The sequence below is a fragment of the Salvelinus fontinalis genome, chromosome 15 (assembly GCF_029448725.1).
Source record: "Salvelinus fontinalis isolate EN_2023a chromosome 15, ASM2944872v1, whole genome shotgun sequence".
In the NCBI taxonomy this organism is placed as follows: domain Eukaryota; kingdom Metazoa; phylum Chordata; class Actinopteri; order Salmoniformes; family Salmonidae; genus Salvelinus; species Salvelinus fontinalis.
Genome location: NC_074679.1, coordinates 822,501 through 848,827, shown reverse-complemented (window position 1 = coordinate 848,827; position 26,327 = coordinate 822,501). Strand labels below are relative to the sequence as shown.

Genomic DNA, 26,327 nt, shown 5'->3' with positions numbered 1-26,327 from the left:
GAACCCCCTCTACCAGTTTAAACAGATGTACAGTAGAACCCCCTCTACCAGTTTAAACAGATGTACAGTAGAACCCCCTCTACTAGTTTAAACAGAGAGACAGTAGAACCCCCTCTACCAGTTTAAACAGAGAGACAGTAGAACCCCCTCTACTAGTTTAAACAGAGACAGTAGAACCCCCTCTACTAGTTTAAACAGAGAGACAGTAGAACCCCCGATACCAGTTTAAACAGATCTACAGTAGACTCCCCTCTACCAGTTTAAACAGAGAGACAGTAGAACCCCCTCTACCAGTTTAAATAGAGAGACAGTAGAACCCTCTCTACCAGTTTAAACAGATGTACAGTAGAACCCCCTCTACCAGTTTAAACAGATGTACAGTAGAACCCCCTCTACTAGTTTAAACAGAGAGACAGTAGAACCCCCTCTACCAGTTTAAACAGATGTACAGTAGAACCCCCTCTACCAGTTTAAACAGAGAGTCAGTAGAACCCCCTCTACCAGTTTAAACAGAGGTACAGTAGAACCACCTCTACCAGTTTAAACAGAGGTACAGTAGAATCCCCTCTACCAGTTTAAACAGAGAGACAGTAGAACCCCCTCTACCAGTTTAAACAGAGAGACAGTAGAACCCCCTCTACTAGTTTAAACAGAGACAGTAGAACCCCCTCTACCAGTTTAAACAGAGACAGTAGAACCCCCTCTACCAGTTTAAACAGATGTACAGTAGAACCCCCTCTACCAGTTTAAACAGACGGAGAGTAGAACCCCCTCTACCAGTTTAAACAGATGTACAGTAGAACCCCCTCTACCAGTTTAAACAGATGTACAGTAGAACCCCCTCTACTAGTTTAAACAGAGAGACAGTAGAACCCCCTCTACCAGTTTAAACAGATGTACAGTAGAATCCCCTCTACCAGTTTAAACAGAGAGACAGTAGAACCCCCGATACCAGTTTAAACAGATCTACAGTAGAATCCCCTCTACCAGTTTAAACAGAGAGACAGTAGAACCCCCCTACCAGTTTAAACAGAGAGACAGTAGAACCCTCTCTACCAGTTTAAACAGATGTACAGTAGAACCCCCTCTACCAGTTTAAACAGATGTACAGTAGAACCCCCTCTACTAGTTTAAACAGAGAGACAGTAGAACCCCCTCTACCAGTTTAAACAGATGTACAGTAGAACCCCCTCTACCAGTTTAAACAGATGTACAGTAGAACCCCCTCTACTAGTTTAAACAGAGAGACAGTAGAACCCCCTCTACCAGTTTAAACAGATGTACAGTAGAACCCCCTCTACCAGTTTAAACAGATGTACAGTAGAACCCCCTCTACCAGTTTAAACAGATGTACAGTAGAACCCCCTCTACTAGTTTAAACAGAGACAGTAGAACCCCCTCTACCAGTTTAAACAGAGACAGTAGAACCCCCTCTACCAGTTTAAACAGATGTACAGTAGAACCCCCTCTACCAGTTTAAACAGATGTACAGTAGAACCCCCTCTACCAGTTTAAACAGATGTACAGTAGAACCCCCTCTACCAGTTTAAACAGATGTACAGTAGAACCCCCTCTACTAGTTTAAATAGAGAGACAGTAGAACCCCCTCTACCAGTTTAAACAGATGTACAGTAGAACCCCCTCTACCAGTTTAAACAGATGTACAGTAGAACCCCCTCTACCAGTTTAAACAGATGTACAGTAGAACCCCCTCTACTAGTTTAAACAGAGACAGTAGAACCCCCTCTACCAGTTTAAACAGAGACAGTAGAACCCCCTCTACCAGTTTAAACAGATGTACAGTAGAACCCCCTCTACCAGTTTAAACAGATGTACAGTAGAACCCCCTCTACCAGTTTAAACAGATGTACAGTAGAACCCCCTCTACCAGTTTAAACAGATGTACAGTAGAACCCCCTCTACTAGTTTAAACAGAGAGACAGTAGAACCCCCTCTACCAGTTTAAACAGATGTACAGTAGAATCCCCTCTACCAGTTTAAACAGAGAGACAGTAGAACCCCCGATACCAGTTTAAACAGATCTACAGTAGAATCCCCTCTACCAGTTTAAACAGAGAGACAGTAGAACCCCCCCTACCAGTTTAAACAGAGAGACAGTAGAACCCTCTCTACCAGTTTAAACAGATGTACAGTAGAACCCCCTCTACCAGTTTAAACAGATGTACAGTAGAACCCCCTCTACTAGTTTAAACAGAGAGACAGTAGAACCCCCTCTACCAGTTTAAACAGATGTACAGTAGAACCCCCTCTACCAGTTTAAACAGAGAGTCAGTAGAACCCCCTCTACCAGTTTAAACAGATGTACAGTAGAACCCCCTCTACCAGTTTAAACAGAGAGTCAGTAGAACCCCCTCTACCAGTTTAAACAGAGGTACAGTAGAACCACCTCTACCAGTTTAAACAGAGGTACAGTAGAATCCCCTCTACCAGTTTAAACAGAGAGACAGTAGAACCCCCTCTACTAGTTTAAACAGAGACAGTAGAACCCCCTCTACCAGTTTAAACAGAGACAGTAGAACCCCCTCTACCAGTTTAAACAGATGTACAGTAGAACCCCCTCTACCAGTTTAAACAGACGGACAGTAGAACCCCCTCTACCAGTTTAAACAGATGTACAGTAGAACCCCCTCTACCAGTTTAAACAGATGTACAGTAGAACCCCCTCTACTAGTTTAAACAGAGAGACAGTAGAACCCCCTCTACCAGTTTAAACAGATGTACAGTAGAATCCCCTCTACCAGTTTAAACAGAGAGACAGTAGAACCCCCGATACCAGTTTAAACAGATCTACAGTAGAATCCCCTCTACCAGTTTAAACAGAGAGACAGTAGAACCCCCCCTACCAGTTTAAACAGCTAGACAGTAGAACCCTCTCTACCAGTTTAAACAGATGTACAGTAGAACCCCCTCTACCAGTTTTTAACAGATGTACAGTAGAACCCCCTCTACTAGTTTAAACAGAGAGACAGTAGAACCCCCTCTACCAGTTTAAACAGATGTACAGTAGAACCCCCTCTACCAGTTTAAACAGATGTACAGTAGAACCCCCTCTACTAGTTTAAACAGAGAGACAGTAGAACCCCCTCTACCAGTTTAAACAGATGTACAGTAGAACCCCCTCTACCAGTTTAAACAGATGTACAGTAGAACCCCCTCTACCAGTTTAAACAGATGTACAGTAGAACCCCCTCTACTAGTTTAAACAGAGACAGTAGAACCCCCTCTACCAGTTTAAACAGAGACAGTAGAACCCCCTCTACCAGTTTAAACAGATGTACAGTAGAACCCCCTCTACCAGTTTAAACAGATGTACAGTAGAACCCCCTCTACCAGTTTAAACAGATGTACAGTAGAACCCCCTCTACCAGTTTAAACAGATATACAGTAGAACCCCCTCTACTAGTTTAAACAGAGAGACAGTAGAACCCCCTCTACCAGTTTAAACAGATGTACAGTAGAACCCCCTCTACCAGTTTAAACAGATGTACAGTAGAACCCCCTCTACCAGTTTAAACAGATGTACAGTAGAACCCCCTCTACTAGTTTAAACAGAGACAGTAGAACCCCCTCTACCAGTTTAAACAGAGACAGTAGAACCCCCTCTACCAGTTTAAACAGATGTACAGTAGAACCCCCTCTACCAGTTTAAACAGATGTACAGTAGAACCCCCTCTACCAGTTTAAACAGATGTACAGTAGAACCCCCTCTACTAGTTTAAACAGAGAGACAGTAGAACCCCCTCTACCAGTTTAAACAGATGTACAGTAGAATCCCCTCTACCAGTTTAAACAGAGAGACAGTAGAACCCCCGATACCAGTTTAAACAGATCTACAGTAGAATCCCCTCTACCAGTTTAAACAGAGAGACAGTAGAACCCCCCCTACCAGTTTAAACAGAGAGACAGTAGAACCCTCTCTACCAGTTTAAACAGATGTACAGTAGAACCCCCTCTACCAGTTTAAACAGATGTACAGTAGAACCCCCTCTACTAGTTTAAACAGAGAGACAGTAGAACCCCCTCTACCAGTTTAAACAGATGTACAGTAGAACCCCCTCTACCAGTTTAAACAGAGAGTCAGTAGAACCCCCTCTACCAGTTTAAACAGATGTACAGTAGAACCCCCTCTACTAGTTTAAACAGAGAGACAGTAGAACCCCCTCTACCAGTTTAAACAGATGTACAGTAGAACCCCCTCTACCAGTTTAAACAGATGTACAGTAGAACCCCCTCTACCAGTTTAAACAGATGTACAGTAGAACCCCCTCTACCGGTTTAAACAGAGGTACAGTAGAACGGCCTCTACTAGTTTAAACAGAGAGACAGTAGAACCCCCTATACCAGTTTAAACAGATGTACAGTAGAACCCCCTCTACCAGTTTAAACAGATGTACAGTAGAACCCCCTCTACCGGTTTAAACAGAGGTACAGTAGAACCCCCTCTACTAGTTTAAACAGAGAGACAGTAGAACCCCCTCTACCAGTTTAAACAGATGTACAGTAGAACCCCCTCTACCGGTTTAAACAGAGGTACAGTAGAACCCCCTCTACCAGTTTAAACAGAGAGTCAGTAGAACCCCCTCTACCAGTATAAACAGAGACAGTAGAACCCCCTCTACCAGTTTAAACAGATGTACAGTAGAACACCCTCTACCAGTTTAAACAGAGAGGCAGTAGAACCCCCTCTACCAGTTTAAACAGATGTACAGTAGAACCCCCTCTACTAGTTTAAACAGAGAGACAGTAGAACCCCCTCTACCAGTTTAAACAGATGTACAGTAGAACCCCCTCTACTAGTTTAAACAGAGAGACAGTAGAACCCCCTCTACCAGTTTGAACAGAGACAGTAGAACCCCCTCTACCAGTTTAAACAGATGTACAGTAGAACCCCCTCTACCGGTTTAAACAGAGAGTCAGTAGAACCCCCTCTACCAGTATAAACAGAGACAGTAGAACCCCCTCTACCAGTTTAAACAGATGTACAGTAGAATCCCCTCTACCAGTTTAAACAGAGAGACAGTAGAACCCCCGATACCAGTTTAAACAGATCTACAGTAGAATCCCCTCTACCAGTTTAAACAGAGAGACAGTAGAACCCCCCCTACCAGTTTAAACAGAGAGACAGTAGAACCCTCTCTACCAGTTTAAACAGATGTACAGTAGAACCCCCTCTACCAGTTTAAACAGATGTACAGTAGAACCCCCTCTACTAGTTTAAACAGAGAGACAGTAGAACCCCCTCTACCAGTTTAAACAGATGTACAGTAGAACCCCCTCTACCAGTTTAAACAGAGAGTCAGTAGAACCCCCTCTACCAGTTTAAACAGATGTACAGTAGAACCCCCTCTACTAGTTTAAACAGAGAGACAGTAGAACCCCCTCTACCAGTTTAAACAGATGTACAGTAGAACCCCCTCTACCAGTTTAAACAGATGTACAGTAGAACCCCCTCTACCAGTTTAAACAGATGTACAGTAGAACCCCCTCTACCGGTTTAAACAGAGGTACAGTAGAACGGCCTCTACTAGTTTAAACAGAGAGACAGTAGAACCCCCTATACCAGTTTAAACAGATGTACAGTAGAACCCCCTCTACCAGTTTAAACAGATGTACAGTAGAACCCCCTCTACCGGTTTAAACAGAGGTACAGTAGAACCCCCTCTACTAGTTTAAACAGAGAGACAGTAGAACCCCCTCTACCAGTTTAAACAGATGTACAGTAGAACCCCCTCTACCGGTTTAAACAGAGGTACAGTAGAACCCCCTCTACCAGTTTAAACAGAGAGTCAGTAGAACCCCCTCTACCAGTATAAACAGAGACAGTAGAACCCCCTCTACCAGTTTAAACAGATGTACAGTAGAACACCCTCTACCAGTTTAAACAGAGAGGCAGTAGAACCCCCTCTACCAGTTTAAACAGATGTACAGTAGAACCCCCTCTACTAGTTTAAACAGAGAGACAGTAGAACCCCCTCTACCAGTTTAAACAGATGTACAGTAGAACCCCCTCTACTAGTTTAAACAGAGAGACAGTAGAACCCCCTCTACCAGTTTGAACAGAGACAGTAGAACCCCCTCTACCAGTTTAAACAGATGTACAGTAGAACCCCCTCTACCGGTTTAAACAGAGAGTCAGTAGAACCCCCTCTACCAGTATAAACAGAGACAGTAGAACCCCCTCTACCAGTTTAAACAGATGTACAGTAGAATCCCCTCTACCAGTTTAAACAGAGAGACAGTAGAACCCCCGATACCAGTTTAAACAGATCTACAGTAGAATCCCCTCTACCAGTTTAAACAGAGAGACAGTAGAACCCCCCCTACCAGTTTAAACAGAGAGACAGTAGAACCCTCTCTACCAGTTTAAACAGATGTACAGTAGAACCCCCTCTACCAGTTTAAACAGATGTACAGTAGAACCCCCTCTACTAGTTTAAACAGAGAGACAGTAGAACCCCCTCTACCAGTTTAAACAGATGTACAGTAGAACCCCCTCTACCAGTTTAAACAGAGAGTCAGTAGAACCCCCTCTACCAGTTTAAACAGATGTACAGTAGAACCCCCTCTACTAGTTTAAACAGAGAGACAGTAGAACCCCCTCTACCAGTTTAAACAGATGTACAGTAGAACCCCCTCTACCAGTTTAAACAGATGTACAGTAGAACCCCCTCTACCAGTTTAAACAGATGTACAGTAGAACCCCCTCTACCGGTTTAAACAGAGGTACAGTAGAACGGCCTCTACTAGTTTAAACAGAGAGACAGTAGAACCCCCTATACCAGTTTAAACAGATGTACAGTAGAACCCCCTCTACCAGTTTAAACAGATGTACAGTAGAACCCCCTCTACCGGTTTAAACAGAGGTACAGTAGAACCCCCTCTACTAGTTTAAACAGAGAGACAGTAGAACCCCCTCTACCAGTTTAAACAGATGTACAGTAGAACCCCCTCTACCGGTTTAAACAGAGGTACAGTAGAACCCCCTCTACCAGTTTAAACAGAGAGTCAGTAGAACCCCCTCTACCAGTATAAACAGAGACAGTAGAACCCCCTCTACCAGTTTAAACAGATGTACAGTAGAACACCCTCTACCAGTTTAAACAGAGAGGCAGTAGAACCCCCTCTACCAGTTTAAACAGATGTACAGTAGAACCCCCTCTACTAGTTTAAACAGAGAGACAGTAGAACCCCCTCTACCAGTTTAAACAGATGTACAGTAGAACCCCCTCTACTAGTTTAAACAGAGAGACAGTAGAACCCCCTCTACCAGTTTGAACAGAGACAGTAGAACCCCCTCTACCAGTTTAAACAGATGTACAGTAGAACCCCCTCTACCGGTTTAAACAGAGAGTCAGTAGAACCCCCTCTACCAGTATAAACAGAGACAGTAGAACCCCCTCTACCAGTTTAAACAGATGTACAGTAGAACACCCTCTACCAGTTTAAACAGAGAGGCAGTAGAACCCCCTCTACCAGTTTAAACAGATGTACAGTAGAACCCCCTCTACCAGTTTAAACAGAGAGGCAGTAGAACCCCCTCTACCAGTTTAAACAGATGTACAGTAGAACCCCCTCTACTAGTTTAAACAGAGAGACAGTAGAACCCCCTCTACCAGTTTAAACAGAGAGACAGTAGAAACCCCTCTACCAGTTTAAACAGAGACAGTAGAACCCCCTCTACCAGTTTAGACAGAGAGACAGTAGAACCCCCTCTACCGGTTTAAACAGAGGTACAGTAGAATCCCCTATACCAGTTTAAACAGATGTACAGTTGAACCCCCTCTACCAGTTTAAACAGAGAGTCAGTAGAACCCCCTATTCCAGTTTAAACAGAGAGACAGTAGAACCCCCTCTACCAGTTTAAACAGATGTACAGTAGAACCCCCTCTACCAGTTTAAACAGAGAGACAGTAGAACCCCCTCTACCAGTTTAAACAGAGACAGTAGAACCCCCTCTACCAGTTTAAACAGAGACAGTAGAATCCCCTCTACCAGTTTAAACAGGGAGACAGTAGAACCCCCTCTACCAGTTTAAACAGAGAGACAGTAGAACCCCCTCTACCAGTTTAAACAGAGAGACAGTAGAACCCCCTCTACCAGTTTAAACAGAGACAGTAGAACCCCCTCTACCAGTTTAAACAGATGTACAGTAGAAACCCCTCTACCAGTTTAAACAGATGGACAGTAGAACCCCCTCTACCAGTTTAAACAGAGACACAGTAGAACCCCCTCTACCAGCTTAAACAGATGTACAGTAGAACCCCCTCTACTAGTTTAAACAGAGAGACAGTAGAACCCCCTCTACCAGTTTAAACAGATGTACAGTAGAATCCTCTCTACCAGTTTAAACAGAGAGACAGTAGAACCCCCGATACCAGTTTAAACAGATCTACAGTAGAATCCCCTCTACCAGTTTAAACAGAGAGACAGTAGAACCCCCTCTACCAGTTTAAACGGAGAGACAGTAGAACCCTCTCTACCAGTTTAAACAGATGTACAGTAGAACCCCCTCTACCAGTTTAAACAGATGTACAGTAGAAACCCCTCTACTAGTTTAAACAGAGAGACAGTAGAACCCCCTCTACCAGTTTAAACAGATGTACAGTAGAACCCCCTCTACCGGTTTAAACAGAGGTACAGTAGAACCCCCTCTACCAGTTTAAACAGAGAGTCAGTAGAACCCCCTCTACCAGTTTAAACAGAGACAGTAGAACCCCCTCTACCAGTTTAAACAGATGTACAGTAGAACACCTTCTACCAGTTTAAACAGAGAGGCAGTAGAACCCCCTCTACCAGTTTAAACAGAGACACAGTAGAACCCCCTCTACCAGTTTAAACAGATGTACAGTAGAACCCCCTCTACTAGTTTAAACAGAGAGACAGTAGAACCCCCTCTACCAGTTTAAACAGATGTACAGTAGAACCCCCTCTACCGGTTTAAACAGAGAGTCAGTAGAACCCCCTCTACCAGTATAAACAGAGACAGTAGAACCCCCTCTACCAGTTTAAACAGATGTACAGTAGAACACCCTCTACCAGTTTAAACAGAGAGGCAGTAGAACCCCCTCTACCAGTTTAAACAGATGTACAGTAGAACCCCCTCTACCAGTTTAAACAGAGAGGCAGTAGAACCCCCTCTACCAGTTTAAACAGATGTACAGTAGAACCCCCTCTACTAGTTTAAACAGAGAGACAGTAGAACCCCCTCTACCAGTTTAAACAGAGAGACAGTAGAAACCCCTCTACCAGTTTAAACAGAGACAGTAGAACCCCCTCTACCAGTTTAGACAGAGAGACAGTAGAACCCCCTCTACCGGTTTAAACAGAGGTACAGTAGAATCCCCTATACCAGTTTAAACAGATGTACAGTTGAACCCCCTCTACCAGTTTAAACAGAGAGTCAGTAGAACCCCCTATTCCAGTTTAAACAGAGAGACAGTAGAACCCCCTCTACCAGTTTAAACAGATGTACAGTAGAACCCCCTCTACCAGTTTAAACAGAGAGACAGTAGAACCCCCTCTACCAGTTTAAACAGAGACAGTAGAACCCCCTCTACCAGTTTAAACAGAGACAGTAGAATCCCCTCTACCAGTTTAAACAGGGAGACAGTAGAACCCCCTCTACCAGTTTAAACAGAGAGACAGTAGAACCCCCTCTACCAGTTTAAACAGAGAGACAGTAGAACCCCCTCTACCAGTTTAAACAGAGACAGTAGAACCCCCTCTACCAGTTTAAACAGATGTACAGTAGAAACCCCTCTACCAGTTTAAACAGATGGACAGTAGAACCCCCTCTACCAGTTTAAACAGAGACACAGTAGAACCCCCTCTACCAGCTTAAACAGATGTACAGTAGAACCCCCTCTACTAGTTTAAACAGAGAGACAGTAGAACCCCCTCTACCAGTTTAAACAGATGTACAGTAGAATCCTCTCTACCAGTTTAAACAGAGAGACAGTAGAACCCCCGATACCAGTTTAAACAGATCTACAGTAGAATCCCCTCTACCAGTTTAAACAGAGAGACAGTAGAACCCCCTCTACCAGTTTAAACGGAGAGACAGTAGAACCCTCTCTACCAGTTTAAACAGATGTACAGTAGAACCCCCTCTACCAGTTTAAACAGATGTACAGTAGAACCCCCTCTACTAGTTTAAACAGAGAGACAGTAGAACCCCCTCTACCAGTTTAAACAGATGTACAGTAGAACCCCCTCTACCGGTTTAAACAGAGGTACAGTAGAACCCCCTCTACCAGTTTAAACAGAGAGTCAGTAGAACCCCCTCTACCAGTTTAAACAGAGACAGTAGAACCCCCTCTACCAGTTTAAACAGATGTACAGTAGAACACCTTCTACCAGTTTAAACAGAGAGGCAGTAGAACCCCCTCTACCAGTTTAAACAGAGACACAGTAGAACCCCCTCTACCAGTTTAAACAGATGTACAGTAGAACCCCCTCTACTAGTTTAAACAGAGAGACAGTAGAACCCCCTCTACCAGTTTAAACAGATGTACAGTAGAACCCCCTCTACCAGTTTAAACAGAGAGACAGTAGAACCCCCTCTACCGGTTTAAACAGAGGTACAGTAGAATCCTCTCTACCAGTTTAAACAGATGTACAGTAGAACCCCCTCTACCAGTTTAAACAGATGTACAGTAGAACCCCCTCTACTAGTTTAAACAGAGAGACAGTAGAACCCCCTCTACCAGTTTAAACAGATGTACAGTAGAACCCCCTCTACCGGTTTAAACAGAGGTACAGTAGAACCCCCTCTACCAGTTTAAACAGAGAGTCAGTAGAACCCCCTCTACCAGTTTAAACAGAGACAGTAGAACCCCCTCTACCAGTTTAAACAGATGTACAGTAGAACACCTTCTACCAGTTTAAACAGAGAGGCAGTAGAACCCCCTCTACCAGTTTAAACAGAGACACAGTAGAACCCCCTCTACCAGTTTAAACAGATGTACAGTAGAACCCCCTCTACTAGTTTAAACAGAGAGACAGTAGAACCCCCTCTACCAGTTTAAACAGATGTACAGTAGAACCCCCTCTACCGGTTTAAACAGAGAGTCAGTAGAACCCCCTCTACCAGTATAAACAGAGACAGTAGAACCCCCTCTACCAGTTTAAACAGATGTACAGTAGAACACCCTCTACCAGTTTAAACAGAGAGGCAGTAGAACCGCCTCTACCAGTTTAAACAGATGTACAGTAGAACCCCCTCTACCAGTTTAAACAGAGAGGCAGCAGAACCCCCTCTACCAGTTTAAACAGATGTACAGTAGAACCCCCTCTACTAGTTTAAACAGAGAGACAGTAGAACCCCCTCTACCAGTTTAAACAGAGAGACAGTAGAAACCCCTCTACCAGTTTAAACAGAGACAGTAGAACCCCCTCTACCAGTTTAGACAGAGAGACAGTAGAACCCCCTCTACCGGTTTAAACAGAGGTACAGTAGAATCCCCTATACCAGTTTAAACAGATGTACAGTTGAACCCCCTCTACCAGTTTAAACAGAGAGTCAGTAGAACCCCCTATTCCAGTTTAAACAGAGAGACAGTAGAACCCCCTCTACCAGTTTAAACAGATGTACAGTAGAACCCCCTCTACCAGTTTAAACAGAGAGACAGTAGAACCCCCTCTACCAGTTTAAACAGAGACAGTAGAACCCCCTCTACCAGTTTAAACAGAGACAGTAGAATCCCCTCTACCAGTTTAAACAGGGAGACAGTAGAACCCCCTCTACCAGTTTAAACAGAGAGACAGTAGAACCCCCTCTACCAGTTTAAACAGAGAGACAGTAGAACCCCCTCTACCAGTTTAAACAGAGACAGTAGAACCCCCTCTACCAGTTTAAACAGATGTACAGTAGAAACCCCTCTACCAGTTTAAACAGATGGACAGTAGAACCCCCTCTACCAGTTTAAACAGAGACACAGTAGAACCCCCTCTACCAGCTTAAACAGATGTACAGTAGAACCCCCTCTACTAGTTTAAACAGAGAGACAGTAGAACCCCCTCTACCAGTTTAAACAGATGTACAGTAGAATCCTCTCTACCAGTTTAAACAGAGAGACAGTAGAACCCCCGATACCAGTTTAAACAGATCTACAGTAGAATCCCCTCTACCAGTTTAAACAGAGAGACAGTAGAACCCCCTCTACCAGTTTAAACGGAGAGACAGTAGAACCCTCTCTACCAGTTTAAACAGATGTACAGTAGAACCCCCTCTACCAGTTTAAACAGATGTACAGTAGAACCCCCTCTACTAGTTTAGACAGAGAGACAGTAGAACCCCCTCTACCAGTTTAAACAGATGTACAGTAGAACCCCCTCTACCGGTTTAAACAGAGGTACAGTAGAACCCCCTCTACCAGTTTAAACAGAGAGTCAGTAGAACCCCCTCTACCAGTTTAAACAGAGACAGTAGAACCCCCTCTACCAGTTTAAACAGATGTACAGTAGAACACCTTCTACCAGTTTAAACAGAGAGGCAGTAGAACCCCCTCTACCAGTTTAAACAGAGACACAGTAGAACCCCCTCTACCAGTTTAAACAGATGTACAGTAGAACCCCCTCTACTAGTTTAAACAGAGAGACAGTAGAACCCCCTCTACCAGTTTAAACAGATGTACAGTAGAACCCCCTCTACCAGTTTAAACAGAGAGACAGTAGAACCCCCTCTACCGGTTTAAACAGAGGTACAGTAGAATCCTCTCTACCAGTTTAAACAGATGTACAGTAGAACCCCCTATACCAGTTTAAACAGAGAGTCAGTAGAACCCCCTCTACCAGTTTAAACAGATGTACAGTAGAATCCCCTCTACCAGTTTAAACAGAGAGACAGTAGAACCCCCTCTACCAGTTTAAACAGAGACAGTAGAACCCCCTCTACCAGTTTAAACAGAGACAGTAGAATCCCCTCTACCAGTTTAAACAGGGAGACAGTAGAACCCCCTCTACCAGTTTAAACAGAGAGACAGTAGAACCCCCTCTACCAGTTTAAACAGAGAGACAGTAGAACCCCCTCTACCAGTTTAAATAGAGAGACAGTAGAACCCCCTCTACCAGTTTAAACAGAGACAGTAGAACCCCCTCTACCAGTTTAAACAGAGACAGTAGAATCCCCTCTACCAGTTTAAACAGGGAGACAGTAGAACCCCCTCTACCAGTTTAGACAGATGTACAGTAGAACCCCCTCTACCAGTTTAGACAGATGTACAGTAGAACCCCCTCTACTAGTTTAAACAGAGAGACAGTAGAACACCCTCTACCAGTTTAGACAGATGTACAGTAGAACCCCCTCTACCAGTTTAAACAGAGGTACAGTAGAACCCCCTCTACCAGTTTAAACAGAGAGTCAGTAGAACCCCCTATTCCAGTTTAAACAGAGAGACAGTAGAACCCCCTCTACCAGTTTAAACAGATGTACAGTAGAACCCCCTCTACCAGTTTAAACAGAGAGACAGTAGAACCCCCTCTACCAGTTTAAACAGAGACAGTAGAATCCCCTCTACCAGTTTAAACAGAGACAGTAGAATCCCCTCTACCAGTTTAAACAGAGACAGTAGAACCCCCTCTACCAGTTTAAACAGAGAGACAGTAGAACCCCCTCTACCAGTTTAAACAGAGAGACAGTAGAACTCCCTCTACCAGTTTAAACAGAGACAGTAGAACCCCCTCTACCAGTTTAAACAGATGTACAGTAGAAACCCCTCTACCAGTTTAAACAGATGGACAGTAGAACCCCCTCTACCAGTTTAAACAGAGACACAGTAGAACCCCCTCTACCAGCTTAAACAGATGTACAGTAGAACCCCCTCTACTAGTTTAAACAGAGAGACAGTAGAACCCCTCTACCAGTTTAAACAGATGTACAGTAGAATCCTCTCTACCAGTTTAAACAGAGAGACAGTAGAACCCCCGATACCAGTTTAAACAGATCTACAGTAGAATCCCCTCTACCAGTTTAAACAGAGAGACAGTAGAACCCCCTCTACCAGTTTAAACGGAGAGACAGTAGAACCCTCTCTACCAGTTTAAACAGATGTACAGTAGAACCCCCTCTACCAGTTTAAACAGATGTACAGTAGAACCCCCTCTACTAGTTTAAACAGAGAGACAGTAGAACCCCCTCTACCAGTTTAAACAGATGTACAGTAGAACCCCCTCTACCGGTTTAAACAGAGGTACAGTAGAACCCCCTCTACCAGTTTAAACAGAGAGTCAGTAGAACCCCCTCTACCAGTTTAAACAGAGACAGTAGAACCCCCTCTACCAGTTTAAACAGATGTACAGTAGAACACCCTCTACCAGTTTAAACAGAGAGGCAGTAGAACCCCCTCTACCAGTTTAAACAGAGACACAGTAGAACCCCCTCTACCAGTTTAAACAGATGTACAGTAGAACCCCCTCTACTAGTTTAAACAGAGAGACAGTAGAACCCCCTCTACCAGTTTAAACAGATGTACAGTAGAACCCCCTCTACCAGTTTAAACAGAGAGACAGTAGAACCCCCTCTACCGGTTTAAACAGAGGTACAGTAGAATCCTCTCTACCAGTTTAAACAGATGTACAGTAGAACCCCCTCTACCAGTTTAAACAGAGAGTCAGTAGAACCCCCTATTCCAGTTTAAACAGAGAGACAGTAGAACCCCCTCTACCAGTTTAAACAGATGTACAGTAGAATCCCCTCTACCAGTTTAAACAGAGAGACAGTAGAACCCCCTCTACCAGTTTAAACAGAGACAGTAGAACCCCCTCTACCAGTTTAAACAGAGACAGTATAATCCCCTCTACCAGTTTAAACAGGGAGACAGTAGAACCCCCTCTACCAGTTTAAACAGAGAGACAGTAGAACCCCCTCTACCAGTTTAAACAGAGAGACAGTAGAACCCCCTCTACCAGTTTAAATAGAGAGACAGTAGAACCCCCTCTACCAGTTTAAACAGAGACAGTAGAACCCCCTCTACCAGTTTAAACAGAGACAGTAGAATCCCCTCTACCAGTTTAAACAGGGAGACAGTAGAACCCCCTCTACCAGTTTAAACAGAGAGACAGTAGAACCCCCTCTACCAGTTTAAACAGAGACAGTAGAACCCCCTCTACCAGTTTAAACAGATGTACAGTAGAACCCCCTCTACCAGTTTAAACAGATGTACAGTACAACCCCCTCTACCAGTTTAAACAGGGAGACAGTAGAACACCCTCTACCAGTTTAAACAGATGTACAGTAGAACCCCCTCTACCAGTTTAAACAGAGGTACAGTAGAACCACCTCTACCAGTTTAAACAGAGAGACAGTAGAACCCCCTCTACCAGTTTAGACAGATGTACAGTAGAACCCCCTCTACCAGTTTAGAAAGATGTACAGTAGAACCCCCTCTACTAGTTTAAACAGAGAGACAGTAGAACCCCCTCTACCAGTTTAGACAGATGTACAGTAGAACCCCTTCTACCAGTTTAAACAGAGGTACAGTAGAACCCCCTCTACCAGTTTAAACAGAGAGTCAGTAGAACCCCCTATTCCAGTTTAAACAGAGAGACAGTAGAACCCCCTCTACCAGTTTAAACAGATGTACAGTAGAACCCCCTCTACCAGTTTAAACAGAGAGACAGTAGAACCCCCTCTACCAGTTTAAACAGAGACAGTAGAATCCCCTCTACCAGTTTAAACAGAGACAGTAGAACCCCCTCTACCAGTTTAAACAGAGACAGTAGAACCCCCTCTACCAGTTTAAACAGAGGTACAGTAGAACACCCTCTACCAGTTTAAACAGATGTACAGTAGAACCCCCTCTACCAGTTTAAACAGATGTACAGTAGAACCCCCTCTACCAGTTTAAACAGATGTACAGTAGAACCCCCTCTACCAGTTTAAACAGATGTACAGTAGAACCCCCTCTACCCGTTTAAACAGGGAGACAGTAGAACACCCTCTACCAGTTTAAACAGATGTACAGTAGAACCCCCTCTACCAGTTTAAACAGAGAGACAGTAGAACCCCCTCTACCAGTTTAAACAGAGACAGTAGAACCCCCTCTACCAGTTTAAACAGAGACAGTAGAACCCCCTCTACCAGTTTAAACAGATGTACAGTAGAACCCCCTCTACCAGTTTAAACAGATGTACAGTAGAACCCCCTCTACCAGTTTAAACAGAGAGACAGTAGAACCCCCTCTACCAGTTTAAACAGAGACAGTAGAACCCCCTCTACCAGTTTAAACAGAGACAGTAGAACCCCCTCTACCAGTTTAAACAGATGTACAGTAGAACACCCTCTACCAGTTTAAACAGAGAGTCAGTAGAACCCCCTCTACTAGTTTAAACAGAGAGACAGTAGAACCCCCTCTACCAGTTTAAACAGAGACAGTAGAACCCCCTCTACCAGTTTAAACAGAGACAGTAGAACCCCCTCTACCAGTTTAAACAGAGAGACAGTAGAACCCCCTCTACCAGTTTAAACAGAGACAGTAGAACCCCCTCTACCAGTTTAAACAGAGACAGTAGAACCCCCTCTACCAGTTTAAACAGAGAGACAGTAGAACCCCCTCTACCAGTTTAAACAGAGACAGTAGAACCCCCTCTACCAGTTTAAACAGAGAGACAGTAGAACCCCCTCTACCAGTTTAAACAGAGACAGTAGAACCCCCTCTACCAGTTTAAACAGAGACAGTAGAACCCCCTCTACCAGTTTAAACAGATGTACAGTAGAACCCCCTCTACCAGTTTAAACAGAGGTACAGTAGAACCCCCTCTACCGGTTTAAACAGAGAGACAGTAGAACCCCCTCTACCAGTTTAGACAGATGTACAGTAGAACCCCAGTATTGTAACGACCCTGGGTTTATAAGCGCAGATATCGACTGCCGCTTGAGCGTGTTTTTGGGGCACAGTCGATAGCGCGCTGGACTTCGGGCTAGAATGGTCGAGGGTTCGAGACCTGCTCCCTGCCTGGAAACAAAAGAGATTGGATCACCGGTGCAGTTGAATGCAACATTGGATCACCGGTGCAGTTGAATGCAACATTGGATCACCGGTGCAGTTGAATTCAACATTGGATCACCGGTGCAGTTGAATGCAACATTGGATCACCGGTGCAGTTGAATGCAACATTGGATCACCGGTGCAGTTGAATTCAACATTGGATCACCGGTGCAGTTGAATGCAACATTGGATCGCCAGTGCAGTTGAATGCAACATTGGATCACCGGTGCAGTTGAATGCAACATTGGATCACCGGTGCAGTTGAATGCAACATTGGATCAACGGTGCAGTTGAATGCAACATTGGATCACCGGTGCAGTTGAATGCAACATTGGATCACCGGTGCAGTTGAATGCAACATTGGATCACCGGTGCAGTTGAATTCAACATTGGATCACCGGTGCAGTTGAATGCAACATTGGATCACCGGTGCAGTTGAATGCAACATTGGATCACCGGTGCAGTTGAATGCAACATTGGATCACCGGTGCAGTTGAATTCAACATTGGATCACCGGTGCAGTTGAATGCAACATTGGATCACCGGTGCAGTTGAATGCAACATTGGATCACCGGTGCAGTTGAATTCAACATTGGATCACCGGTGCAGTTGAATGCAACATTGGATCACCGGTGCAGTTGAATGCAACATTGGATCACCGGTGCAGTTGAATTCAACATTGGATCACCGGTGCACTCTGAATGTGTTGTAGTTGAGTTTGCCAACCGAGGCTACTGCTCAAATGTGGCTGTAACAGGCGTGTTTCTGCTATGCATGGTGTTTTGTTGCATGTTAGGTTTTTGGGGTTATTCATTGTCAAGCTTTGCAAACTCAAGCCAGACTGAAACATTTTGGTAGCCTAGCTAGGACTGTGGACTGTGGACTGTACAGTTTCCATCCGGTGCAAATCACTGTAAACAGTAAACTAATAAAACGAATTAAAAATAAAAAATAAAACGAATAAACTAATAAAACTAGTAAAGTAATAAACTGTAAACAGGAAAGCAGCGAAGTTGAAGTTGAATTCAAATCAAATCAAATTCTATTGGTCACATACACATATTTAGCAGATGTTATTGCCGGTGGAGTGAAATGCTTGTGTTCCTAGCTCCAACAGTGCAGTAATATCTAACAATTCACAACAATAAACACATCTATAAGTAAAATAATGGAATTAAGAAATGTATAAATATTAGATTGAGCAATGTCGGAGTGGTATTGACTAAGATACAGTAGAATAGAATACAGTATATACAAATGAGATGAGTAAAACAGTATGTAAACAATGTGACTAGTGGATGGTAGCGGGGTGGATAGGCCTTGGCTCTGGTGGTTGTTGTCCTTGATGATCTATTTGGCCTTCATGTGACATCGGGTGGTGTTGGTGTCCTGGAGCGCAGGTAGTTTGACCCCAGTGACGCGTTGGGCAGACCTCAGCACCCTCTGGAGAGGAGGTGAAGTTGCCATACCAGGCGGTGATACAGCCCGACAAGATGCTCTCCGTTGTGCATCTGTAAAAGTTTGTGAGGGTTTTAGAGGCCAAGCTAATTTCTTCAGCCTCCTGCGATTGAAGAGGCGCAGTTGCGCCTTCTTCACCACACTTTCTGTGTGGGTGGACCATTTCAGATCGTCAGTGATGTGTACGCCGAGGAACTTGAAGCTTTACACCTTCTCCACTGCTGTCCCGTCGATGTACGTAAGTATACAGACCCTTTGCTATGAGATTCGAAATTGAGCTCAGGTGCATCCTGTTTCCATTGATCGTCCTTGAGATGTTTCTACAACTTGATTGTAGTCCACCTCTGGTAAATTCAATTGTTTGGACATGATTTGGAAAGGCACACACCTGTCTATATAAGGTCCTACAGTTGAGAGTGCATGTCAGAGGAAAAACCAAGCCATGAGGTCGAAGGAGTTGTCTGTAGAGCTCTGAGACAGGATTGTGTCGATGCACAGATCTGGGGAAGGGTACCAAATCATTTCTGCAGCAATGAAGGTCCCCAAGAAAACAGTGGCCTCCATCATTCTTAAATGGAAGAAGTTTGGAACCACCAAGACTCTTCCTAGAGCTGGCTGCCTGGCCAAACTGAGCAATCGGGGGAGAAGGGCCTTGGTCAGGGAGGTGACCAAGAACCGATGGCCACTCTGACAGAGCACCAGAGTTCCTCTGTGGAGATGGGAGAACCTTCCAGAAGGACAGCCATCTCTGCAGCATTCCAACAATCAGGCCTTTATAGTAGAGTTGCCAGACGGAAGCCACTCCTCAGTAAAAGGCACGACAGCCCGCTCGGAGTTTGCCAAAAGGCATCTAAAGGACTCTCAGACCATGAGAAACAAGAATCTCTGGTCTGATGAAACCACGATTGAACTCTTTGGCCTGAATGCCAAGCGCACGTCTGGTGGAAACCTGGCATCTGTGGGGATGTTTTTCAGTGACAGGGACTGGGAGACTAGTCAGAATCCCCATCCAACCTGACAGACGTTCCCCATCCAACCTGACAGACGTTCCCCATCCAACCTGACAGACGTTCCCCATCCAACCTGACAGAGCTTGAGACGATCTGCAGAGAAGAATGAGAGAAACTCCCCAAATACAGGTGTGGCAAACTTGTAGCGTCATAGAAGACTCGAGGCTGTAATCGCTGCTAAAGGTCCGTCAACAAAGTACTGAGTAAAGGGTCTGAATACTTATGTAAAAGTGATATTTCCGTTTTTTATTTTTAATACATTTGCAAAAATTTCTAAATCTGTTTTGCTTTGTCATTGTGTGATATTGTGTGTAGATTGATGAGTAACGTAACAAAATGTGGAAAAAGTGAAATTGTGGGAATACTTTCCGACTGCACTGTACAGTGCACATTAGTGGTGTGGCCTCGCCATGCGGTTCCTATTGACCTATTGCAGGGCCTTGGGTGCGTCCCAAGTGGCACCCTGTTCCCTATGTAGTGACCTACTTTAGACCAGAGCTCTATGGCACCCTATTCCCTATGTAGTGCACTACATTAGACCAGGGCTCTATGGCACCCTGTTCCCTATGTAGTGTATTACTTTAGACCAGGGCTCTATGGCACCCTGTTCCCTATGTAGTGTATTACTTTAGACCAGGGCTCTATGGCACCCTGTTCCCTATGTAGTGTATTACTTTAGACCAGGGCTCTATGGCACCCTATTCCCTATGTAGTGTATTACTTTAGACCAGGGCTCTATGGCACCCTATTCCCTATGTAGTATACTACTTTAGACCAGGGCTCTATGGCACCCTATTCCCTATGTAGTGTATTACTTTAGACCAGGGCTCTATGGCACCCTGTTCCCTATGTAGTGTATTACTTTAGATCAGGGCTCTATGGCACCCTATTCCCTATGTAGTGCACTACTTTAGACCAGGGCTCTATGGCACCCTATTCCCTTTGTAGTATACTACTTTAGACCAGGGCTCTATGGCACCCTATTCCCTATGTAGTATACTACTTTAGACCAGGGCTCTATGACACCTTGTTCCCTATGTAGTGTATTACTTTAGACCAGGGCTCTATGGCACCCTGTTCCCTATGTAGTGTATTACTTTAGACCAGGGCTCTATGGCACCCTGTTCCCTATGTAGTGTATTACTTTAGACCAGGGCTCTATGGCACCCTGTTCCCTATGTAGTGTATTACTTTAGACCAGGGCTCTATGGCACCCTGTTCCCTATGTAGTGTATTACTTTAGACCAGGGCTCTATGGCACCCTATTCCCTATGTAGTGCACTACTTTAGACCAGGGCTCTATGGCACCCTATTCCCTTTGTAGTATACTACTTTAGACCAGGGCTCTATGGCACCCTATTCCCTATGTAGTGACCTACTTTGACCAGAGCCTTATGTGTCTTCACGCTGCCCAGAGGGCCTCTATGTCTGCTAGCTGCCCTGAGGGCCTCTATGTCTGGTCGCTGCCCTGAGGGCCTCTATGTCTGCTCCCTGCCCTGAGGGCCTCTATGTCTACTCCCTGCCCTGAGGGCCTCTGTGTCTGCTCCCTGCCCTGAGGGCCTCTATGTCTGCTCCCTGCCCTGAGGGCCTCTATGTCTACTCCCTGCCCTGAGGGCCTCTGTGTCTGCTCGCTGCCCTGAGGGCCTCTATGTCTGCTCCCTGCCCTGAGGGCCTCTATGTCTGCTCCCTGCCCCTGAGGGCTTCTATGTCTGCTCCCTGCCCCCGAGGGCCTCTATGTCTGCTCCCTGCCCCTGAGGGCCTCTGTGTCTGCTCCCTGCCCTGAGGGCCTCTATGTCTACTCCCTGCCCTGAGGGCCTCTGTGTCTGCTCGCTGCCCTGAGGGCCTCTATGTCTGCTCCCTGCCCTGAGTGCCTCTATGTCTGCTCCCTGCCCTGAGGGCTTCTATATCTGCTCCCTGCCCAGAGGGCCTCTATGTCTGCTCCCTGCCCCTGAGGGCCTCTGTGTCTGCTCCCTGCCCTGAGGGCCTCTATGTCTACTCCCTGCCCTGAGGGCCTCTGTGTCTGCTCGCTGCCCTGAGGGCCTCTATGTCTGCTCCCTGCCCCTGAGGGCCTCTATGTCTGCTCCCTGCCCCTGAGGGCCTCTATGTCTGCTCCCTGCCCCTGAGGGCCTCTATGTCTACTCCCTGCCCTGAGGGCCTCTGTCTGCTCCCTGCCCCAGAGGGCCTCTATGTCTGCTCCCTGCCCCTGAGGGTCTCTATGTCTGCTCCCTGCCCCTGAGGGCCTCTATGTCTGCTCCCTGCCCCTGAGGGCCTCTATGTCTGCTCCCTGCCCCTGAGGGCCTCTGTGTCTGCTCCCTGCCCCTGAGGGCCTCTATGTCTGCTCCCTGCCCCTGAGGGCCTCTGTGTCTGCTCCCTGCCCCTGAGGGCCTCTGTGTCTGCTCCCTGCCCTGAGGGCCTCTGTGTCTGCTCCCTGCCCTGAGGGCCTCTGTGTCTGCTCCCTGCCCCTGAGGGCCTCTATGTCTGCTCCCTGCCCCTGAGGGCCCCTGTCTGAATGTTTTGATTAATCCAATCAACCTCTCTCTCTCTCTCTCTCCTCACTTACTCCCTCTATCTCCTCCCCTCTTTCCCTCTATATCTATCTCCTCCTTCCCTCTCCTCTCTCCCTCACCCTCTCTCTCTCTCACTCTCCCTCCAGTCCATTTCTCCATTCCAAGGTGAGAGAGGTTTTGTCAGACTGTGCCCTGCCCATCTCGGTTTTGGCATTCTCCTTCATCGGATCCTACCTGTTCAACGACATCGAGCGTCAGTACCTCCCTTCTCTTCTTCTCCTCTCCTTCAGTACCCCTCCTCTCTTTTCCTTCTCCCCTCTCAGTACCCTCTCCTCCTCTCCTTCTCCCCTCTCAGTACCCTCTCCTCCTCTCCTTCTCCCCTCTCAGTACCCTCTCCTCCTCTCCTCCTATCCTTCAGTACCCTCTCCTCCTCTCCTTCTATCCTTCAGTACCCCTCTCCTCCTCTCCTCCTATCCTTCAGTACCCCTCTCCTCCTCTCCTCCTATCCTTCAGTACCCCTCTCCTCCTCTCCTTCTCCCCTCTCAGTACCCTCTCCTCCTCTCCTTCTATCCTTCAGTACCCTCTCCTCCTCTCCTCCTATCCTTCAGTACCCCTCTCCTCCTCTCCTCCTATCCTTCAGTACCCCTCTCCTCCTCTCCTTCTCCCCTCTCAGTACCCTCTCCTCCTCTGCTTCTATCCTTCAGTACCCCTCTCCTCCTCTCCTCCTATCCTTCAGTACCCCTCTCCTCCTCTCCTTCTATCCTTCAGTACCCCTCTCCTCCTCTCCTTCTCCCCTCTCAGTACCCTCTCCTCCTCTCCTTCTATCCTTCAGTACCCTCTCTTCCTCTCCTATCCTTCAGTACCCTCTCCTCTCCTTGTCCACCTGATATACTCTCCTCTGTTTCTACTTTCTGCTCTTAAACATAAACAACCCTAGTCCTCAACCCTAGTCCTCAACCCTAGTCCTCAACCCTAGTCCTCAACCCTAGTCCTCAAACCTAGTCCTCAAACCTAGTCCTCAAACCTAGTCTTCAACCCTAGTCTTCAACCCTAGTCTTCAACCCTAGTCTTCAACCCTAGTCCTCAACTCTAGTCCTCAACCTTAGTCCTCAACCTTAGTCCTCAACCTTAGTCCTCAACCTTAGTCCTCAACCTTAGTCCTCAACCTTAGTCTTCAACCCTAGTCTTCAACCCTAGTCCTCAACCCTAGTCCTCAAACCTAGTCCTCAAACCTAGTCCTCAACCCTAGTCTTCACACCTAGTCTTCAACCCTAGTCCTCAACCCTAGTCCTCAACCTTAGTCCTCAACCCTAGTCCTCAACCCTAGTCTTGTTTCTACAGTTCCAGTGTTTAACTTCCGTAACGGTCCGATGTTCAACATTGCTCCAGTTGGGAAGTTGTCAGTCATGAACGTTTTGTCGGCCATGGGCCTCGGCTTCCTCCTGGCTCTCCTCATCTTCATCGACCAGAACATTGTGGTCTCTCTCACCAACGTTCCCGAGAACAGGTACAGATGTGCCGACGCTGATGCGCTTTATCTGAGTGTGTGTGTGTGTGTGTGTGTATATCAACTGTGTGTGTGTGTATGCTCTTTGTGTATGTGTGTGTGTGTATGCTCTTTGTGTATGTATGTGTGTGTGCGTGCGTGCGTGCGTGCGTGCGTGTGTCTGTGTGTGTGTGTGTGTGTGTGTGTGTGTGTGTGTGTGTGTGTGTGTGTGTGTGTGTGTGTGTGTGTGTGTGTGTGTGTGTGTGTGTGTGTGTGTGTGTGTGTGTGTGTATATATCAACTGTGTGTGTGTGTGTATGTGTGTGTCCCAGGCTGCTGAAGGGAACAGCATACCACTGGGACCTGATGCTCTCTGGGCTCATCAACATCCTGATGTCTCTCCTGGGGTTACCATGGATGCACGCAGCCTTCCCCCACTCCACCCTGCACGTCAGACACCTAGCCTTCGTAGAGCAGCGGGTAGAGGGAGGACATCTATATGAGACGTGAGTTACCTGCACAGACCTGCCCCTTAGAGACGACCTGCCCCTTAGAGACGACCTGCCCCTTAGAGACGACCTGCCCCTTAGAGACTACCTGCCCCTTAGAGACTACCTGCCCCTTAGAGACTACCTGCCCCTTAGAGACTACCTGCCCCTTAGAGACGACCTGCCCCTTAGAGACGACCCGCCCCTTAGAGACGACCCGCCCCTTAGAGACGACCCGCCCCTTAGAGACGACCCGCCCCTTAGACACTACCTGCCCTTTAGAGACTACCTGCCCCTTAGAGACTACCTGCCCCTTAGAGACTACCTGCCCCTTAGAGACTACCTGCCCCTTAGAGACTACCTGCCCCTTAGAGACAACCTGCCCCTTAGAGACTACCTGCCCCTTAGAGACTACCTGCCCCTTAGAGACTACCCGCCCCTTAGAGACGACCCGCCCCTTAGAGACGACCCGCCCCTTAGAGACTACCTGCCCCTTAGAGACTACCTGTCCCTTAGAGACTACCTGTCCCTTAGAGACGACCCGCCCCTTAGAGACGACCTGCCCCTTAGAGACTACCTGTCCCTTAGAGACTACCTGCCCCTTAGAGACTACCTGTCCCTTAGAGACTACCTGTCCCTTAGAGACTACCTGCCCCTTAGGAGTGGACCCTCATTTCGCATCAGTACAAACCCCTTTTACTGGGAGGGGCCTATCAACCCCCTTCAGACCAGGAACCATGGTTGACCCCACTGGCCAGAATAAGTCCATTTTGAACTGCCATGCTTGACCAGCAGGGCCAGGATATGGCCCCAGTCAGCCTGCTATCTTGGTCCATATCATATACAAAAGTATGTGGACACCCCTTCAAATTTGTGGATTCAGCTATTTCAGCCACACCGTGTATACAGGTGTATAAAATCGAGCACACAGCCATGCAATCTCCATAGACAAACATTGGCAGTAGAATGGCCTGTACTGAAGAGCTCAGTGGCTTTCAACATGGCACCGTCATAAGATGCCACCTTTCCAACAAGTCAAATATTCACCCTGCTAGAGCAACCCCAGTCAACTGTAAGTGCTGTTGTTGTGAAGTGGAAATGTCTAGGAGCAACAACGGCTCGGCCGCGAAGTGCTAGACCACACAAGCTCCCAGAACGGGACGGCCGAGAAGCACGTTGGGCTGGTTTTCATGGTTCAGGCCTCTTAGTTCCAGTGAAGGGAAATCTTAACATTACAGTGACAATCTAGACAATTCTGTCCTTCCGACTTTGTGGCAACAGTTTGGGGAAGGCCCTTTCCTGTTTCAGCATGACAATGTTCCCTTGGACAAAGTGAGGTCCATACAGACATGGTTTGTCGACATTGGTGTGGAAGAACGTGACTGGCCTACACAGAGCCCTGACCTCAACGCCATTGAATACCTTTGGGGTGAATTGGAACGCCGACTGCGAGCCAGGCCTAATCTCCCATCAGTGACCGACCTCACTAATGCTCTTGTGGCTGAATGGAAGCAAGTCCCCGCAGCAATGTTCCAACATCTAGTGGAAAGCCTTCCCAGAAGAGTGAAGGCTGTTATAACAGCAATGTTCCAACATCTAGTGGAAAGCCTTCCCAGAAGAGTGGAGGCTGTTATAGCAGCAATGTTCCAACATATAGTGGAAAGCCTTCCCAGAAGAGTGGAGGCTGTTACAGCAGCAATGTTCCAACATCTAGTGGAAATCCTTCCCAGAAGAGTGGAGGCTGTTATAGCAGCAATGTTCCAACATCTAGTGGAAAGCCTTCCCAGAAGAGTGGAGGCTGTTATAGCGGCAATGTTCCAACATCTAGTGGAAAGCCTTCCCAGAAGAGTGGAGGCTGTTATAGCAGCAATGTTCCAACATCTAGAGGAAAGCCTTCCCAGAAGAGTGGAGGCTGTTACAGCAGCAATGTTCCAACATCTAGTGGAAAGCCTTCCCAGAAGAGTGGAGGCTGTTATAGCAGCAATGTTCCAACATCTAGTGGAAAGCCTTCCCAGAAGAGTGGAGGCTGTTATAGCAGCAATGTTCCATCATCTAGAGGAAAGCCTTCCCAGAAGAGTGGAGGCTGTTATAGCAGCAATGTTCCATCATCTAGAGGAAAGCCTTCCCAGAAGAGTGGAGGCTGTTATAGCAGCAATGTTCCAACATCTAGTGGAAAGCCTTCCCAGAGGAGTGGAGGCTGTTATAGCAGCAATGTTCCAACATCTAGTGGAAAGCCTTCCCAGAAGAGTGGAGGCTGTTATAGCAGCAAAGGGGGGACCAACTCCATATTAATGGCCATGATTTTGGAATGAGATGTTTGACGAGCACGTGTCCACATACTTTTGGTCATGTAGTGTATTCTAAAGTTAGAAT

The 26,327-nt window shown here is 46.4% G+C and overlaps 1 protein-coding gene across 3 annotated transcripts in view; it reads left to right on the top strand.

Moving 5' to 3' along the window:
• The window catches only part of slc4a11 (solute carrier family 4 member 11), a 195,683-nt gene that overhangs the window by 153,130 nt on the left and 16,226 nt on the right, over nucleotides 1-26,327 (top strand). For all 3 annotated transcript variants that reach the window (XM_055862413.1, XM_055862414.1, XM_055862415.1), the window contains exons 13-15: nucleotides 22,128-22,234; nucleotides 23,323-23,488; nucleotides 23,799-23,972. In XM_055862413.1, the coding sequence (XP_055718388.1) occupies nucleotides 22,128-22,234; nucleotides 23,323-23,488; nucleotides 23,799-23,972 (447 nt within the window). The remainder of the gene's footprint in view (nucleotides 1-22,127; nucleotides 22,235-23,322; nucleotides 23,489-23,798; nucleotides 23,973-26,327) is intronic.